This window comes from Lathamus discolor, chromosome 13 (genome assembly GCF_037157495.1).
Source record: "Lathamus discolor isolate bLatDis1 chromosome 13, bLatDis1.hap1, whole genome shotgun sequence".
Taxonomy (NCBI): domain Eukaryota; kingdom Metazoa; phylum Chordata; class Aves; order Psittaciformes; family Psittacidae; genus Lathamus; species Lathamus discolor.
The window spans coordinates 13050841-13070814 of NC_088896.1; the positions used below are offsets into that span (position 1 = coordinate 13050841).

General features: G+C 40.2%; 1 protein-coding gene across 7 annotated transcripts in view; it reads right to left on the minus strand.

The window, feature by feature from the left end:
• CSNK1D (casein kinase 1 delta) overlaps positions 1 to 17033 on the minus strand; it is a 31386-nt gene extending 14353 nt beyond the window's left edge. For 2 of the 7 annotated variants that reach the window (XR_010615768.1, XM_065693603.1), the window contains exons 1-9: positions 16708 to 16791; positions 16038 to 16210; positions 10945 to 11055; positions 8978 to 9126; positions 8251 to 8479; positions 7624 to 7794; positions 5982 to 6130; positions 5199 to 5370; positions 4699 to 4838 (exon numbers count right to left, since the gene is read on the minus strand). Coding sequence is in view for 6 of the 7 variants with exons in the window: in XM_065693603.1 (XP_065549675.1) it covers positions 4699 to 4838; positions 5199 to 5370; positions 5982 to 6130; positions 7624 to 7794; positions 8251 to 8479; positions 8978 to 9126; positions 10945 to 11055; positions 16038 to 16182 (1266 nt within the window). In the remaining variant the exon portion in view is untranslated. Of the gene's footprint in view, positions 1 to 4698; positions 4839 to 5198; positions 5371 to 5981; positions 6131 to 7623; positions 7795 to 8250; positions 8480 to 8977; positions 9127 to 10944; positions 11056 to 16037; positions 16211 to 16707 lie in introns of all 7 variants that reach the window. The other 5 variants (XM_065693605.1, XM_065693606.1, XM_065693604.1 and 2 more) reach the window with 4 other exon arrangements.
• Positions 17034 to 19974: the final 2941 nt, after the last annotated feature.

Here is a 19974-nt window from a genome sequence, read left to right on the forward strand (position 1 = left end):
GGACAGAATACTTCTATTACCAGTAGGAACTATGCACAGATTTGATCACTGCTTTTGAGATGCAGTCTATGCAATATGGACCAACGGAACTGATACAAAGCAGTGTTTACTGGAATACTCACAACCTCCTTTACCACATTTCTTAATGCTTAAAGACTGACTATGTAAAGGAGAATTAGTGAACAATCCACTCAAAGAGCTTAAGAGCAGAAGGCTCTTTTAGCGACAGGTATGATTTTCTGATCAGCACAGATGACAACTCTTCACTACACAGAAACTTGTAATTTGGGCTCACTTTAGACCTGAATGACACCTAGAAATGAATCCAGTTTTAATGCAAAGGCAAAGACGATCTGCTTTTAGAAGCTGTTTCTGTGGTAACTGCCTTCAATTGGACCTCTGATTCACCTTTCTTTAAATATGAGTGGTTTTAATATTAAGCAATAGGTTCTTCACGTTTTCTGCATAAATGTCAGCTCATGTTAAAATCATTCTCTAAAATACTACACCAACTAACTCAAGATTATCTCTTGCCTTTCAGACAAACTGAAGATGCTGACTTGAAACTCTGTTCTTGAACAATCTGTTTTCCCAAGCTCAATTTTTTTGGCTCTTCTCTGTGATTCTTATGGTTTTCCAACAATTTAAGATACTGAGGACTGAACTAAGTATAATATTCCAGAACCTGTCTCATTAATGACAAAATAACCTATTTCTGTTTATTATTGTATCATACATAGATTTAAGGATGAAATTATGCCTTGTCATCATGACATCACACTAAGCTCTCCAACATTACACCTAAAGCCTCCTCAGTCACCAGTTACCACAGACACAGTTTTCATGTATAAGACAGGGGACTCCACTCCATCCTAATTAGGTTTTGGAGTAATGTGAACTAGAATACATTTTATTTGAAGAGGCTTTACCTGACTGCTCAACTCGCACTAACATTTCTCACTGTCAAACATCTCACAACTTGCAGGCTTTTAGCTACTGCATCTGCTTCCACATCAAGAAAAATACTGAATGATGTGTGACAGGATTTCTGTAACTTCATTAAAAACACGTAACACATTGACAGATCATTTTGTTGCTAGCCGTTACTCCAATAAACATTTGTTACTTAGTGTTACAATGTGCTAGTCCTTCTAATGAGAATGACTTAGCTACTACATGGACAATACCTTGGAGGTAGGGAATATACATGACACCTACTTTGCTATCCTTACCAATCATAGTTTTTCTGTGAGTGTTAAGTTTCTCTGAGAAGACCTATAAGACCATAAGAGAGATTTTTTATATTAACTACATCCCCTGCCTTAGTCTTCAGTTTCAGTCCAAACTGATGAGAACTCATTTTGTTAAAAATAAAGATAAGAATGTGGAGTAATCTTGAAGAACTCTACTTAGCGGTAAGCAGCTTCCATTATTTTAAGCAACCTCTGCACATTCCATTGCCCACAGTTTAACAAGCAGTAGCCCTTCCTCTATATAATGAGGTGGACATTACAGATGCAATGTCGCCTTACCAAACCAAGGCATTCACATAAAACTAAATAAATAAAAAACAAGAAACAGTGGTAGCATGTTTATTTAAGACTTACAAAGGAAACTAACACACTTGGAATGGGCATGGACAGCTGGTGCTCTTTACAGTTCCCCTCATAAGAAGTGGCATGGATGATTTTCTATATTCTTACACCTCACCAATCAAAATTTTCCTTAATAACCTTGCCATGCAAGTTGGATACTTTAGGTTTTCCTGACTAAGAATAAGCTATAACGATAATCAGAAACCCACAGCTTTAATTGGTAACTTGGTTAATATCCAAGGATATATTTAGATCGTGGAAGAAATAATGTTATGAAGATAGTATGAGTGTAAACTATGAAAACTTATTTGAGCCATCTTACCGACTACAGAGTAAGCAAGAACTGAGAAAATGAAAAGTGAATCATCTCCAATGAGCTCAAGGGTAAGTGTTAGAAGGTAAAGTCTAAGTAAATCTCCCTTGCTTTCCAAATCCAAGAAGCCCATGGAAAGCTCTTTAAATTATACTACAGTTGTACATTGTTAGTCACCATGAGTGGAGACCAGCAGTGGATCACCACCTTGGTAAGAACTAAAGGAAGACAACACAGGAGGAATAATTAATCTTAACAAACTCAGAGAAGATCTCAACTAGGCTGATATTGCCATTGTAAAGGAGTCAACCGAGTGATCCCATACTTGGAGCAGTGTTAAAAAGGGCAGGTATGGAAATGTGCCATTAAGCCAGTCTGTACTGGCTACCATTACCACTACTTTGTAGAAAGTATAGTAGTATATATAGTAGTATAATACATAGTAGTATAGAAATTATACTAAAAAAAAGTAGTCTAAAAGTAGTCTTTGAATATCTTGATAACCAAGATATACATCTTGGATATGAGTGTATCCATAATGATATCCACAGTAATCTATGTTTGATATGGATTGTGAGTAGCCTTTGAACATCTCTGATATCTAGATATATATCTTGATACATATTTTCATATATTTATTTATCAAGATATGTATCTTGATATCCAAGATATTCAAAGACTACTCACAATCCTACGGTTTCAGGATATTCCCATTTTACAAGTTAGGCAGAACCAAAACATATCTGCAAATTCATCTGGATTACTCATACCTTACAATGTTTAGAAAAGTGTCACATGCACAATGGGCTACATGTCAGTAATAAAGCAAAAAAAAGAAAGGTATACTCTCTCTTAACAGAGTCAAGTAACATAACTGCACTTACTGTTGTTACTCCCATTAATTATCTCATTGGCAGGAGACAAAAAAGCATATGAGATTTGCTCAGAGAGCAAGTCAAACTCTGAGTGTACACACTTTACCAGGAAGCCACCTTTATATTTGAATAAATGTTCAGGGGAACCCAGTGCCAGAACAGAACAGATGAGGTCAAAAGGGACCCCTGGAGATCATCTAGCCCAATTCCACTACTCAAAGTACCGTCAACTAGAGCAGGCCACTCAGGACAATGTCCATTTGGGTTGCAAATATTTCAGAAGACGGAGACTCCACAACCTCTTAGGGCAACCTGTTCCACTCTCACAGTAAAAAAGTTTTTCTTATGCCTAAATGGAATTTCTTCTATTTCAATTCGTGTCCATTGTCCATTTACCAGATATGGGTGAGTCTGGCTGTACCTTCTTTACATCCTTCTACCAAGTATATATCCATATTGACAAGATCCGTAACTATGTGCAGTTCTACCCTTTTTGTTTTCATACTATTTACAAAATTCAGCCATAAAATATTTCTACATGAGAATTCTTGGTGGCAACAATTCTAGTTTAGTGAACAATTTAAGCTGACAAAAATCACCACCAAAGCCAATACAGAAAACCTCACCTGTCTCCTATTCTCATCCAGTTATTTGTGTTCCTGAACTGCTAATCCCTTGTGCAAGCACAAACATTTGTGCAGCCACATGGTGAAATAACTCATTCAGCTGAAAAAAAATACACTTTTGTTACAGCGCAATTGTTTCTCCAATCCAGTTCACCCTTGGTCTTCATGAGGGATGCCCACCTGGCCTTCCTCTAAAAAACCATTCCCTCTAGCAGTAAGATTTTATAAGCATACGTACTATCCAAAATAATTAATTTTGCTGATTACATGATGAAGCCAAAAGGAACTGAGTTAATTTTTATAAGTACACTCCATCAGTGAGGAATAAAATAAGTCCACAGCAAAAATTATGCAGTTAGAATTCCAGCAGAGTATTGAGGCGTGATGTACAAGCTCTTAAGCAACTGCACCAGTCCTCATAACAGAATGCTTTTCTAGTAATGTCGCAGCACAGGCAATTTCCCATTCTGTAGTCAAGACTGAGGGTAAGCTGTACAAATCCAGACAACACACTACACAGGACAAGTCTGAGTGAATATCCTCAAAAATGAATGTTTTCTATAGCTATCAATGTTTCTATAACTGTAGCATAAAGAGTTAAAAATGCATGTAAACACTTTTTTGTCAATGTCAACTCAAAAAGTAGTATTCCTAAAATCTTGCTAAGTCACCATGACCAATGAGGATGATTTTAGTGCTGCATATGGCTATGAATCGCTATCATTCATCCTCCTGCATCTTCAAATGAGCCTTCTGCAATCTATTCATCATCCATGTATGTGGCTTCTTACCTGCTCTGAATTACAGTACTGCACTACAACATTTCTTCACTTTTGCACTTTCCTGCTCTTCACCAACTACTTCTTGTCTATTCTGCATCAATATTTTCCGCTCTCTTGATTTAGAAACATGACTCACAACTGCCTTCAACTTATCTCTCTTATCAATGCTGAAACAGAATAAGAAGTTCAGTGAGCAAAGGAGCTAAACACCTTAATTGAAGGTAAAAAATGCTGTATCACTAGGATTTTACACCACCTCATACACCAATGTCTCTGTATTAGAGTATTTTACCCTTATTCCTGCAAAGGTTAAAAAAAAAATTAAAATCTTCTTTTCTTCATAGTAGTCTACAGCCACAAACATTCAGTTAAAATGTCAAGTATTTATAAGAGTCAAATCCTACCTGCAAAATCAGTATGAAAACACCGATTAGCTGGTATGTTCTTTTGGCAAGTTAATTTTATCAAATTACTCTCATTCTTCCACTACACAGAAATCTTTTTTACCTGTGAAGTTGACATGCGAGAGGTATCTTGTCTTCCTGTTAAGTCAGATGACGAGATATTGACTGGGGCACCGCGATGCAATCTCATACTCACTTTCCTTTCTCGTTCCATACCAGATACTGGCCGAGGAGAGGTGTTGGCTGTGAGAAAAGCTGTATTACATTTTTGCAACACAAAGGCGGATGCTAACATGAGCACTGGAAAAATTACACTTTCCCTGTTTGCATACAAAGCTTCCACAGAGTCAAACAAGAGAAATCAAGGCTTTTGTTTTACATTCACAGAAATATGAGTAGCAATTGGCAGGTAATGAGTGCCTACAATTATCTTCAACCTAATGAAAAGCAAGCTGAAGGAAAAACAAACAAAACCCCCAAACCTTGACCAAACACAAATACCATTCAGGTGTCGTAACTCTAATTTTGAATTTCCAATGACCAGGAACAAACTGCAAATTACAAGTCTACAAGATGCATCTATCCAGGTATTTGCTTCCTTACCAGCATGTGAAGTTGGGGTAAGAGGAGTAGGAGGAGCTACATCTTGCGCTCCTCTCAGCCTGCCAGAAGCAGTGGAGGGTATTCCACGCACAGCTGGATTTCGTGTATGTCTCAATCTTTCCTCTCGTTCTCGCCTTTCACGTTCAGAATCTTCAGCCGCTCTGCTTGCCCCCTATGGGTTGACACTAGTGAACAACTTGGGGAATTACTGAACTTACAACTATATATTCAGACAAAAACACTGAAAATAACTGCACAATCCACTAAGTTTATTAAGTTAGGTCACTAATTATTTTGGTAAAATTTCTTGAGACCTGCCATAAATTCTAAATTTTGTTCATACATCTGCTGACAAAGTCTTCAAAATGCTAATGTACATACATACTTACAGTAAGATACTTACCGTATCTTACCACAACTGGACACCTCCTCAGCAGTTGCAAATGACCCATGCTCAAGATCAAGGGAAGAGAAAATACTAATTCTGCAGCCTGGCCTGGTGACTGCCCCCAGGGAAGTATCTCAGAAGACTTACACATTTAAATCCCTGTAACTCCAACTTAGTTGTCATTCAACCCCCATCTCATAGCTCTTGTATCTCCTGCCTTTCCTCATTTCCTGATCTTTTCTCCTAGACAATAAAGCTTCTGGGAGGAAAAAGGCAAGACAATCTTACAGTATCAGTCAAGATACTCAAAATTGACAGTGTAGTAGAAAAAATAAATATATATATTACAAAAAAAAAAGAAAGAATAAATTTAGAAAGTTATGTTAGCTACTCACAAATTTCAGCATGTTCCAGTCAAACACATAGTCATAGGAGAACCCCTGTCGGTGGAAGAGGTTTCTGAATAGTTGCCTTAGATAGGAATAGTCCGGTTTGTCATCAAAACGCAAAGAACGGCAGAAATTCAAGTATGTGGCAAATTCAGCTGTAATAAAAGAAAGTCTGGGTTTTTCCTTCAGCTCCACATTTGCTTTTTTAAATTCTGAATCACAAAACAAAACCCATTACAACCCCAGCAAAAAGGGAATCTCCTAAACATAAGAAAAATAATAATGACGTAAGACTAGAAATCTCTTGAAGGCAACTCTATAGCCCATCTATTAAATCAACCCTGCAAAGGAAATTATTTGTCTGTCACAGAGCAGGCAAAGATGTCAGAGGACAGCAGAGAGGACCCAATATCAGAGTTATTTAACTGACAGTTGGCAGGGGGTGAAGTGGACACATACACAGGTTTAAAAGTACAGCTGAGCAAAGAGGTTTTTTTGCCTTTCTTTGAATACATTTAAACGCCATTTATTGTGTGACACAGAAGAGCATTCCTGTTATTAAATCACATACACATTCATATCTTCTACCTCACAAAACGCACAGAAACTAGTGGACCCATACAAATTTCCCATTTGTGTCAGGCTACAATTTTAGATTTGCAATGCCTGTTTTTATATGGCACACAAAATATTAGTTACACAGCAAAAACATTAATATTGTCAATTCAATGCACCAAATATAATAGCAGTATCAAAATACTGGTTTTTGATTTCAAGTCTTTCCAGCTGAAATAATATATTAATAAACAACGTTAAGAAAGAAATTTTAATAAACCAACCAAGAAAAGTTGATGAGTCTTGTCTTGCTTGTTAACCCCAGTGGAAAAACATAGTTAAAAAACACTTGCAACAGACTGAAGACAGTAAGTTTTCATACAACCCTAATAATACTCTTGTTATTGTACGTAGCTGCCAGAGCCAAGAGTGTGGAAAGAAGAAAGATGGAACTCTCATGAAAGATGAGCAGTATTTTCTGATGGCAGCTAATGTTATGAAGCTTTAAAACAGATTCAAGTACCATTTTGCAGGGCTCAAAAATGCATACTCATTAGTACCAAATCTGAGAAACAGAACAGCTTTTAGTCATGATACTAGGATATAGGAGGGTTTCTTATGTCTCTGTCAGATGCTGACCATCAACAGGCCAACCTGGATGAACCTTCCCAAGTGCAACAACTGAAACAGGTAAGAGGTGTATCTGACCATACGATCTGATTCAGCCAAGAAACAGTACCCTTGCATATGAAGAAATAAAGTTATTTATCAGAGTTACCCAGTCAGCCCAGACGCATGCACACAATACAGCACAACTCAGATGCATCAAGCACCTTTCCACTTGAGGGCACTACGATGACTGTTTACTAATCATTCAGACAATGGATAATTAGAAATGGTACAGGAACACAAAGATCAAGGTCTCAAAAACAGAGTCTTTATCACAGATGTACCCAATCGTGAAGGGAGGGGAACAAAAAGAAGTGTGGGGGGAGAAGAGAGAAGTAAAAAAAGATAGGTAGAATTCAATATAAAGAAGAAATACTGCTAAAACATAAACATGTAGGCCTAGTGCCACAAAAGAGTAACTTACAAGGATATCCTTTACACAAAACCTCAATGGGTGTAGACATTTTCTTTTCACTGATACGTTCGTATTTCTGCCTCTTTGTTGCTGCTTTCAGTCCCTGCCAGGGGAGGGAGCCCAGGTTAAAATACATCAGTACATAGCCCAAGGACTCCAAGTCATCTCTGCGAGATTGCTCTACAACAGCATAAAAAAGTGGACTCATTAGGTTTCATTTTCTACTGGAAATGCAAGACTGCGCAACAAGACTGTCATAAAAACTCTTAGAAAAAACTATGCCCGTGATAAACTCATCCAGTACAAGAAAAAGCATTATCAGTACAAGAAAAACCCTCACAGTTGTTAAAAAAAGCCTATCAGTACAAGATAGGCTTGTATTAAAAAGTCTATCATTATTAAATAGCCTATCAGTACAAGAAAAACCCTCACGGTTATTAAAAAAAGTGTGAATTCCTATGGATTACAAACTGACCAAATCCCACCCAACCAAGAGATACAAGGCCAAGCATGCTACACTGCTAGTGCCAGAAATAGGGACTTTCTTCTATGCCTCCATTAAGCAACTTCTACTTGCAGTAAAATTACGTGCATTGACATTTTTAAAGTTTCTATTTATTGCTTTCCCCAGCTCACCAATTCCAAGATGTGTGTTGATGGACGCATAACGAGCAGTTCCTGTTAAGTTTTTATTTTCACGATATGGAATATGTTGGTGGGTTCGAGCATCTCGATACTTCTTTGCTAGTCCAAAGTCTATTATGTAGACAAGATTGCCTTTCTTCCCCAGGCCCATTAAGAAGTTATCTGGCTTCACGTCTCTGTGGATGAAGTTCTTGGAGTGAATATATTCAATTCGACTAATCTAAATGAAGGCGGGGGGGGAATAAAAAAAATAAAAATCATTGTCAAGAGACCGGGCATATACTTTTTTTCTCTTAAAAACACTAGAAACACTGTCTTAATGGTAAGAGGTAAATAAACCTTTTATTGTAAAATGTAAGAGCATTAAAGAGAACCTAATTTAGAAGACAACAGATAAACCTTCTCTCTAGCTTTCTCACTGTGTCTGTTTCACATTTGTTTCCAAAAATTTGTTTTGGGAATTTGTGGTTGAGCAATGAAAACACCTGGTTTGCAAACAGTGCAGGTCATTTTTTAAAAATCAATTAAGACTTGTAATGCAATTACATATGATGGGGCACTTTATATTTACAGAAACAAAACTAATTTTGAGTCTCTTCTCTAATGATACAGCCTATTCGCCTCTAATTACAGAAACAAAACATAGTTGGTTGTGATCTGAAGAAACTGTAATATCCCACCACACTGTACCACCAAGATCAACAAAGCAGCTTCCTACCATTTGGTCAGCAAGTAATAGAACTGTCTTGAGACTAAATTTTCTTGAACAAAAATTGAAGAGATCTTCAAGACTCGGTCCCAACAGCTCCATCACCATTACGTTGTAGTCCCCTTCAGCTCCACACCACTTAATTGTGGGAATGCCCACTAGAAAAAAGGAAACTGTATAACAATTTGATTCATACAATCCATGCACACATCTTCAAGGCTCTTAAGATGAATTGTAGGAGGGTCACTGCTGTGAATGTTTGTATTTACGTGGAGGCTTAACATTTTATGCTACCTTCAGCCATTACAAAATAAATGGTTTAATAATTTCACAGCAAAAACAATGAAAATTATAGCAACAAAGATCTAAAATTAGCCTTTTTCCCCTTCCCTGGAAAGCCCTCAGTCTTTGTGCTTAGCTTGTAAATTGAAAGTACTTAACATTTTCTCTGGATTTGAACCATAAGCATTTTACAAGTATTACTACTCATGTAGTCTCAAAGATGGCAATAAAAAGCAAATTAGAAATCTGAAAAAACCCACACTGACAAAACACTAAATATTATCACTGAAGAAGGCCTTAGAAATTAACTGCTTAGTTTCAAAGCTCACAAGATCACTGTATAATACCTTTCCCTTCCATTTCAATTTGCAATGAATTTTCACCTTTGCTCTATACACTTTGACTTTCCTTCAGTTCCAATGTATTTGCTGTTTGGTGAATCTCTACCAAGCAGCATTGCTTGAGATGTGTTATACATTCAGCTTGAGAGGGGTAAAATTAGCCCTGCTTTATGGACTAATTGCATTTATGGGCTAACGTTACTGGTAACTGCAAAACTGCAGAATTGGTCAAACATTCCAAATTAAACCTGCATGTAGGCAGCCTTATTCAGAATTCCAAATCCACTCACTTTGAGTTAATTTTATGTATTTTGGAAGTGAAATGGTACAATTCACTCATGTGAAACTCTGTTTACTTGATATGAATTATTTTTCCCAAATTCCCTTCACAGAGAAATCCTTATTCAGAAGGAAACGTAACCTTCTTCTACCTGTCTCCAAAGCATCCATCCTCAGAAAGAACCCACCATCATGGCTTTAGTAAGCCCATAAAAGAAGCATTTTACTCTGTGAAGGCTATTCAGATTACAAGCAGGTGGCAACGGCATGAAGCAGGAATTAAAAAGTTAACTAAATGCAAATACACATTATCATCCATTTCTACATGTATGATTACTGTACTTTGCATTTGAGAAATACAGTGTGGAATGTAGTCTTTATGCAAAATATGGCCTCATTTAGGAAGAATTCAAGTGACTACGAAATAAAAGCAAAACTTAATTACACCAAGTTTATATCCCAGAACTACATGGGATATACATTTACAGAACTTCAAAATATACCAGTGAGTTATCCTAGTGGAGTATCATGCCATAGTTATGAAGTTGCTTCACTCTTGTTCTCTACTAATGCTATTTTGTCTTACAATTCCTGTAGCAAGGAAGTATTTTTAACTCAGAAGAAAGAATGCTAACATATATAACAAAAATTAATCTGAACTTGCCAAGTTTATCATTGAGCTGCTATAATAAGCAAGTCAGGTTAAACAGTCCAGAACAGTGGTTACTATCTTTTACTGACCCATGAGAAACAAAAGTCAACTAGTGTACTGCCAAACAGGACCAAACTTTGTTCCACACTGCTTGAGGTTTTAATGTTTTAAAATATTCGGGGACCATGAGCAACAGTGAAGGATTTTAATAGTTATCATAAAATCTGACAGCCATGGATTTGGAACTGCTACCCTACATTGCTTGCAAAAAAACTGAGGTACTGCTTCACCCACCTGGCAACCTATCCTACCTTCTCCTTATGTGCTAAAAGAGATCTTAATTATTAAACACTTCCTGGTGGCAGATAAATCAAAGCTATAAAATCAGTTAAAGCTCTGAAGAAGGAAAATAACTTGCTTGCCTCCACCCTGCATCATTTTGTAGATTTTACTCTCGATGTGAAGCTGAGGATGTTTAGTTTTCACACATTCCAACTTAATGGCAACCTCCTCTCCAGCAGCAATATCAGTTCCTAAAACCAGAAGAATTCAAAACATTAGTCAAAATACTTTAAAGATTCATTTCCTTTGTCAAGACTGAAACAAAACAAATATTAGCAAACTACTACTCAAAGGCAAGCATCCAGAGATTAAGTACTTTCAATCATGATTATCTAAAAGTGCTTCTGAAAACTTAAAGATTCTCTCCAACAGGTTAGCATCTGAAAAGACAATTAACCACTAGCACAGGAAGCCAAAACTGCTTCTATTCCATCAAAAATAACCCAAAACAACAGCAAACCTTCCCCCCCCAAAAAAACAAAAAACAACCCCAAACAAGCAAAACCAAACAAAAACCCACCAAAAAAACAAAACCAAAGTAATAATAATTTTTAGAAAAAAAAAACCCAACCCCAAAACACTAAACAAAACCAAACCAATAAATGAGTGCATCTTTTGAGGGGTGTCTTTCCACTTCTAGTTTGTGGTGTAAGTGCTCAGAATTACTGTTTACAGGTGTGGCATGTAACCCTGCCAACCTAAGGAATGCTAGGAATTCAGATCACCTCCTCTTACATCTTGGAAACAGAGACTACAACTTCCCTAAATCTCAACATACTCCAGATGTATTCTGTCACCTTATGATTTTATCCTTGGAGGCAGGTTATCTAGAATCAATGTGTCCTCTCAAAAAAAAAAAACAACCCACTTTTTTACATCTCATTAAACTCTTAAGGAATCAAGTTACTGAAAAATTGGCTTACCTGTTCACTTTCAAAGTTTAAGTGTATGCAGAGAAAAACTGTCATTCTTAAGGAGAAACACTGAGTCAAGAAAATATGTACTCTCAGCCAAGCAACTTAGGAACTACAGGAAAACAGGAATATGTAAAAGGAGATGCAAGACACTTTTCAGACATATTGCCAAGTCTCTCTACTTTCAGAATTTGACTTTCTCTTTTCTGCATTACCTCATAATTTAGGATGACGTGAAGTACAACACACCTGCTCTTTGTTCTGATCCACATCTCTTATAAGCTTAACTTGAGGTCTGCTAGTCTTTGTTTGGGAAGAAACAGCAATACTCATTTTGTACTCACTTTCTCCATTATGTTCAGGGTTTCAGAGACTTCTACCCTACCTCACTTTCCCCCAACTCTTTTCAGAGTTCAAAAACTCTGGTCATTCTTCGTATAGAAGTAATTTTTAATTACCCCTAACTGTTCCCCATTTCACTTATCCATACCTTTTCCAGTTCCATAATGCCCTTTGAGTTACAAAACGCAATTAAGACAGAGGTACACATTTTTTTCTGCCTGCTTACCTGTTTTTTTCTGCATATGCTTTTCTTTGACCATTACAGAGTACTGAGCTAACATACTCACCAGCTGAAACAAGGACACCTATTATAACTGCAAAATACTGTTCCCCAGATTAAGGAGCTACTTCAGTGCTTTACAGCCTTTGTCAGGCTAAAAAAGGCTAAGAAAGACTGGCTAACAGCCCACACCTCAAAATGGGTGTGACTTCACTTTGCAAGGAACTGATGGTGCATAGATTATCTACTGAGTTCACACAAGACTTCACTTTTTTTAGGTAAATAAAATATCTTTTTGTGTGTGTGCACACGGAAGTATGAAGGTGGTGTTGCTGGTACAGCTGCGCTGTTCTGACAACACCAAGGTCAGTATTTGTAGGACACTTCCCCTCCGAGGCACCTTAAGAAAACAAACCAAATGAAACTCACTCTAGGTACAATAAACACAACTCAAGGCGAACACATACGGAAGACAAAAAGAAAAATAAGGCTGTACATATATATAGTACATATATATATCTGTCTTGTGTGACTCTTTTGTAAGTAGCATAGTAACTGGAAGGATGCCCCCACTGCTACTTTGGTTATAGCACAGTAGCAGCCAACTAGAAACTCTTCAATCTGTAATTTAAGGTTTTCATATTTTATAAATATATTATTTTGGTGAACTTTAAATGAGCTATGGTGCACATCAATCCAGAAATGTGAAAGGGCAGATCAACAGTACGAGGGGGAAGGCATTTATCTTCTGATCTAATACTGACTTTGCCACCCCAAACAAACAAAAATCTTCATTTTGAACCCCAGAACTCTGGACCTCTCTTGCCTGTCCCTACATTCAGTACCTGCTCTCCCAAATCCCACAGCAGACAAGATCAGGGAAAGCATGGAACAAAGACAATATTATCTGATAGGTGAGCAGCAGAAAACATGGTCTTTTTGGGGTTTTAGTTTGTTCTTTTGTTTTTCAGAAACTTTTCTGATCCAAAACCAACACAAACTGCTGCCCAAGTATACTAAAAGACATATTTCTTTATAGAGAGCTGCACACTTCTGTGTTTGATAAGGGAAAAAACTGCACAGGAGGATCAAGATCTGTATCAAGTCTACACTGGTACACCTGTATTGGTATCCATTCTGGTCAACATAGTATTAAACCACTACATGACAAAATATGGTCTTGACCTACTAGGTTAATTTCTTAGGATAGTTCCTCTTCCCAAGTCTTTATCACTCAAGTTAGCCAAGAACCCTTAGCCTGAACTCTGCTTCTGTATAAATCCTCTCCTTTAAGACAAGAGATTTCATATTAAAATAGTGAAATTAAAATATTTGAGTCCAGCAAAACTGATGAGAGTGAGACAAAAATACAATTAATTTTTCCAAGCAATCCACTGCTTGCCACCAAGTAAGGACTTCTGTCCCCACTTGAACCCTGGGAAAAAACTTCTAAAGTAACTCTGTAACCACCAAAAGCTTAGCTTCCTTTAAGGAAAACACAGTAATATCTGTGAAGCAGCAGGAAGCATTATTGCAAGAATGACCATAATTAAAAAGTAGTAACAAGGAGTGTAATTAGAGCTCACCATCTGTAAATGTAAAAAGAAGCACAGAGTTGTGAAAGTATTTTCTTTTAAACTGCAAAATTCCAATTTACTTGGAATTGTGAAATCCTCTACCATAAGGAAAGCCTTGGAAATTATTTTAATGAGCTTACAACCCAAAACTAATTTTTAAGAAAAATATATACACAATGCAAAATGCATGAAGACACAGCAACTGCAATGTCTTTAGTGACCCATATCTATTTGACCTCACAGACTTATCAACAAATGCTTACTCTGATTTCATCACCCATTTTTCATCATACTATTTAGAGTATCTGGGAATCCATTTCTTTCATATCTTCCTCTGCAGGGTAACTTCAGAAGATGCAGGTACACTAAATTCCTAAATTTTAAGTTCTCCGTGCTCCTTTATTTACAATAGTGCCTTACATTTCAAACTCCTGTCCCACAGACCCTGCCATTCTAAGCGAGCAAAGCTGGGGCCATTCAGAATTCCAGAAGACATATTTTGAGGTTTGAGGGAGAATATAAAAGAATATGAAAAAAACGTGGTAACAACAATGGAGTCATCTGCTCCATAGGGATAAAGACGGAAAAAAGGGAAGAGAGAAAAGTCTGTCCCTTCTACTCTGGAATGTCTTCTACACCCTTGTAGCTGCATTAAAAAAACAAACATACAGGACCAAAACCAGGCAAAAATAATCAATTCTTTCTTTTCAAAGCATAAAGCCAAGCTAGAAATCTACACTGAAGTAATCTGTAAAAATAGTAAGGCCTATCAGAAGACATGTACTTAAAATAAACCTCATGACATCTAAAAGAATTTTTGTAAGTTATTTTAAAGAAACTTAAGTCCTACCATAATCTGAACATCCAAACAGAAAATTTTAATAAATCCCAACATTTCATTATCACAAAAAGCACAGATTTTGAACACCTCTGTTTTATAAGGTAATGGCAGGCAAGCCAAAAGGCCTCTTCAAAAGACTTCAGTTCTTGAGGCACGGCCCTTTCCCCTGGAAAAAGAAACCCACACCGACTGCTGGATCTTCAAAGCACGTAACTCTCTGCTAGCTTCTGACTCGGGAATGACATCTGCAGCAAGCCCCAAACATAAATCCACCCCAGCTACTTCGAGAAAAAAAGATGTCAAAACCTGCAAAATGCAGCATGGCAATAGTACTAACGCACAGAGAATTATTATTTCCTGTGCAACTTCACCAGTGTGGACTGTAAGCATGAAGTGACCCAAAAAACTTTTTTTTTTTTACTTGCATTTTAAATTTATACTATAATGTAATCCGACTTACCTGAGCAGTAGTCAAATACTAAAGGAAGGTTCTCAAATCATTTTAAGATTTTTCAAATTCTAACTGCTGTTTTAATCTCCACTCAAAATCCCAATGACATCTAATGAAGACTTTTGCACAAGCATTACCACTATATTTCTCACAAAAGTCTTCAATCTTTTATGCAAGCATTGCAGAGAGAAAGATTCATATTCTCCGCCTCTATACAACCACACACCTTCAGCTAAAAACGTGAAATTTTTTATCAGGTATATGACCTGTATTACAGATAACCAGTATTTCATTATCCGCAGACAAGCACCTTTACCTGACAAATTAGGTTGGAATGTGAGCTGTGCACTGCAACGTGATGCACTGCTGTCTAGGAAACAGAAATACCTCTCATACTGGCAAACATACCACATGTTAGCTAAAGACATGTTTCTACACTCCAGATGTGTGCAGTTAACACACCTTAGCCCCTGCAAGTTCCTTCCCTGCCTTTTTGACTTGCTTTTTAAAGTTGACACAGTTTTCAAAAGTATGGTACTGGCTTCTATGTACAGGAATTAAAATGCATATTTCTCTGGATTTAACCCATTTCTTGTGGTTTAAGAGTTTGCAGAATATATTATTTTATAAATACTTGCTTTCAAAACTTGTATCCACCACTGCTTGCCACAATCACAAGCAGTGAGCCATGATGATAGAGAGCCACACAAATGGTCAGGCAAAGAGTGCCAACCCTGCAAATTTTACAATTGCACAGAAATCACAGTACCAGAACAAGGTACTTGCAGTAAGGCATGAGGGCAACATTAAAGCAACAGGATAGCCAACCTGATGATTCTTGGAAGGATTTGAAGATTTGACTGAAGGTTTCGTTAACTGCAACCTCGTCATCTGCAGTTGTGTAACTTTTGTTGTTGTTGTTGTTGTTTTTGTCTTTTGTTTTTTTGTTAGGCCTCATAGGAGAGAGGAACATTCCTGCGGCAGGAATTCTTCCTAGACCACTGCAATGACGGTTAACACCAATGCATGTTTCTTTCCCGAACTATTTTTCTGAACATGGTGGGTTTGGGGTTTTGAGGGGGTTGTTTGGTTTGCTTGCTTGTTTGTTTTCCAAATGAAGGGATCTATACCCTTATCCCGATTTTACAGATGAGAAGATTAACAATACCCAAGGTCACAAGACAACAATGGCAAGTGGTGGCTAAATAAGCCAGAATTCCCGATTTCCACACTATCCAAACTAGGACATGATGTCAACGAAACATTAAACTGTTACTGTTGTACAAACAGAAAGGTACTTCATATCAAAGGGCATTTTTTTTCTCAGTAGTGCGGCCCGAGCTCCAGCCGGAGTGAAATGAGGGCCCAGGGGTTGCCCCAAGCCCAGCCTCGCCGGGGCTGGGAGCGGGCACAGCAGCGAGCAGCACCCATCCCGGCCCGACCCCTGACGTTCTCCACAAACCTGCCAGATACATCCCCAGCAAGCCACCCTCCTTACCCAAGTAGATGTCCCCAAAGGAGCCACTCCCGATCTTCCGGCCCAGCCGGTACCGATTCCCAACCCTCAGCTCCATGGCGGCAACCTGGCTCGTTCGCGACCTGGTTCTGTTGCCCTGCCAGGCCTGCCGGCTCGCGCTCTGCTGCCTCACAGCCCTGCGGCTCCTGATGCCATCGTGGCTTTGGGCCTTCCGCTTTATGCTAGAGAGAAGCGCAGCGCCCCGCAGCAGCCCCCGGGGTGGATGGCCGCGGATTCCACACAGCACAAACCGCTCACCCTCCCCGGCTCCGGACCGCCATACTGCGTGACCTCACTTCCTTAGCAACGGGGGCGGGCGGGATGCCTCGCGTGGCTCAGTGATGCGCAGGAGCGTGGTCCCGCCTCACGTGTCCCCGTCACCGCGCTCAGGCGGCGCTGTGGGGCGCCCGGCTCCCGTACAGCGGAGGCGTTCTGGGCAGAAACGGCTGCGGCATTGACTGCTACCCGGCCGCCCATCACCCATGGGAAAAATGGGTGAGAAACAGCCAAAAATGGCTTAAAAAGGGCTAGAAATAGGGAAAAATGGGTTAGAAATGTGACAGATGGGTCCCTACTGGGCTCTATGGAGCACTCACCCTTCGGTGGCCTCTGCCACCGCCGCCAGCGCCATTGAGAGTGCTTGGAGCCACTGCCCCACAGCGGCCTCTGCCCTGGGAGGGCACTGAAGGCGATGGGGGGTCTTCAGGGAGGACTAATGGGGGGGTAATAGGGAGTTAAGAAAGGGTAATGGGGGGCAACGGTGGGGGAATGGGTTTAATAGGGGGTAATGGGGGGCAATAGGGGAGTAATGGGGGTTAATAGGGGGTAATGGGAAGCATCGGCTCCTTTCAGAGCTAACCTTGACTGGGCTTAGTTGAGCTGTACTGGGCTAAACTGGTCAAGAGAGGTCTGAAGTGGTATAAAATGCGCTGGACTGGTCTAAACTGTTCTTTGCTGGGCTTAATTGCACTGGATTGAGCTAAAGTGGGCTGGACTGGTCTGAATTGGGCCAAAGTAGGCTTAACAGCCCAGTAGGCTGGGGTGAGCTGGAATGGACTGGGCAGGGCTAAAGTGGGCTGGGCTGAAGTGGGGTGAAGTGTCTGAAGTGGGCTAAACTGGGCTGGACTGGTGTGCACTGGGCTAAACCGGTCCAAACTGTGCTGTGTTGGGCTATATTGGTCTGAACTGGGCTAAATCAGACATAACTGATAAACTCACCTTAACTGGGCTGAACTGTGCTAAACTGTTCTGAACTGAGTTAGGCCTGTCTGAACTGGGCTAAACTTGTCTGAACTGGACTAAACTGGTTTGGGGTAGGCTAAACTGGTCTGAACTGTGCTAAATGGTGCTGTATGTGGGTGGGCTAAACCGGGTTTTCCCAGATGGCAGGAGAATATTTGAAACTCAGATTTGCCAGAACAGAATTTGCTTGTTCAGCAATTCCAAAATTAAAGACCCCCCATCATCCAAAGCCTGAATTCCATTAAATACAAAATCCTCTCCCAGCAATGCTGCTGCAATGGTTGTAGGAGTTGCTAAGAGGAGTGCCCAGCTCTGATGGGTGCTGGTACACGGTAGCCAGGGCATGGCCTGCTCTTGCCGTTGGAGTTGGAGACTGTGACACTGAGTGGCCGCGGGAAGGATGGGAAGGGGGACACAGTTCCCACTGCATGCCAGGACAGCAGTCCCACCTCGCCGTGACTCCCCCCTCCTGCTGCCGGGCTGCCCCAGAGCCTGTTGGTGCCCTGGTTCCTCAGTTCTCCCCTGTGTGGAGCCAAGCTTTGCTGAGCCATGCCGAGCTGAGCCATGCTGAGCCAAGCAGTGTGGTAAAAATTCTGTCCCTGCCCATGGCAGGGGGCTTTAAAGTGGATGATCTTAAGGTCCTTTCCAACCCTATTCTGTGATTCTGTCTCGGACCCCCTCGGAGCCACTCGGGCCGCTACAGGCAGCTCTGTCCCCTTTGGGTGACTTTGGCTCCACTGGGCTCCTTTCGGGAGGTTTTGGCTCCTTTAGGCTGTGCTCGGCTCCCTTTGAATGACTCTGTCCCCTTTGGGTGGCTTCGGCTCAGCTCGGCTCCCTTTGGGCAAAAGCTGGTATTCCCTCACTTTTGCCTTAGAAAGTACTGGGAAAGAGGGAATTCACTGGAAAGAGTGCTTCAAAGGCTGCCACAAGTGCTGGAGATTGTTGGAAGAAGTAAACGACCCTCAGAGACCAGCACCACGTTTTTGTACACCTGTGGGGAAACATGCTAGAAGAATGATGTAAGTAGCTTCATGAATATGAGGTGATCCTGCCCCTCTACTCTGCTCTTGTGAGACCCCACCTGGAGCATTGTGTGCAGTTCCGGTGTCCTCAACATAAAAAGGACATGGAACTGTTGGAACAAGTCCATAGAAGGGCCACGAGGATGATCAGGGGACTGGAGCACCTCCCGTATGAAGACAGGCTGAGGAAGTTGGGGCTGTTCAGCCTGGAGAAGAGAATGCTGCTTGGAGACCTCATAGCAGCCTTCCAGTATCTGAAGGGGGCCTATAGGGATGCTGGGGAGGGACTCTTCATTAGGGACTGTAGTGATAGAACAAGGGGTAACGGGTTGAAACTTAAACAGGGGAAGTTTAGACAGGATGTAAGGAAGAAGTTCTTTCCTGTTAGGGTGGTGAGGCACTGGAATGGGTTGCCCAGGGAAGTTGTGAATGTTCCATTCCTGGTGGTGTTCAAAGCCAAGTTGGACAGAGCCTTGGGTGGGATGGTTTAGTGTGAGGTGTCCCTGCCCACGGCAGGGAGGTTGGAACTAGATGATCTTAAGGTTCTATCCAACCCTAACTATTCTATGATTCTATAATATGCATGTCTGTATGTAATTAATATGTGTGCTTAGTGACTATATAAGGACAGATTGTTTAGCAATTCAGATACACAGGTTAGGAGGAGCTGTCCCCCATGTCTGCTGGCGCCGCAATAAAGAATACCTGCTTGAAACTTGAAAACTTTTTTGGCAAGTTTGTTCCTGGAGTTTTCTCTGAATCACCATAGACCCCCGTATCTCCCCTAATCCCCCATAGACCCCCACAGACCCCATTATGGGTCTCCAGACCCCCAAATCCCCCCATAAGCCCCCCATATCCCCATGCAAACAATCCATATCCCCCCCATAGACCTCACAGAATCCTATTTAGGGACTCCAGACATCCATATCCCCACATAGACACCCTATCTCCCCCCATATCCCCCCACAGAATGCCATGTAGG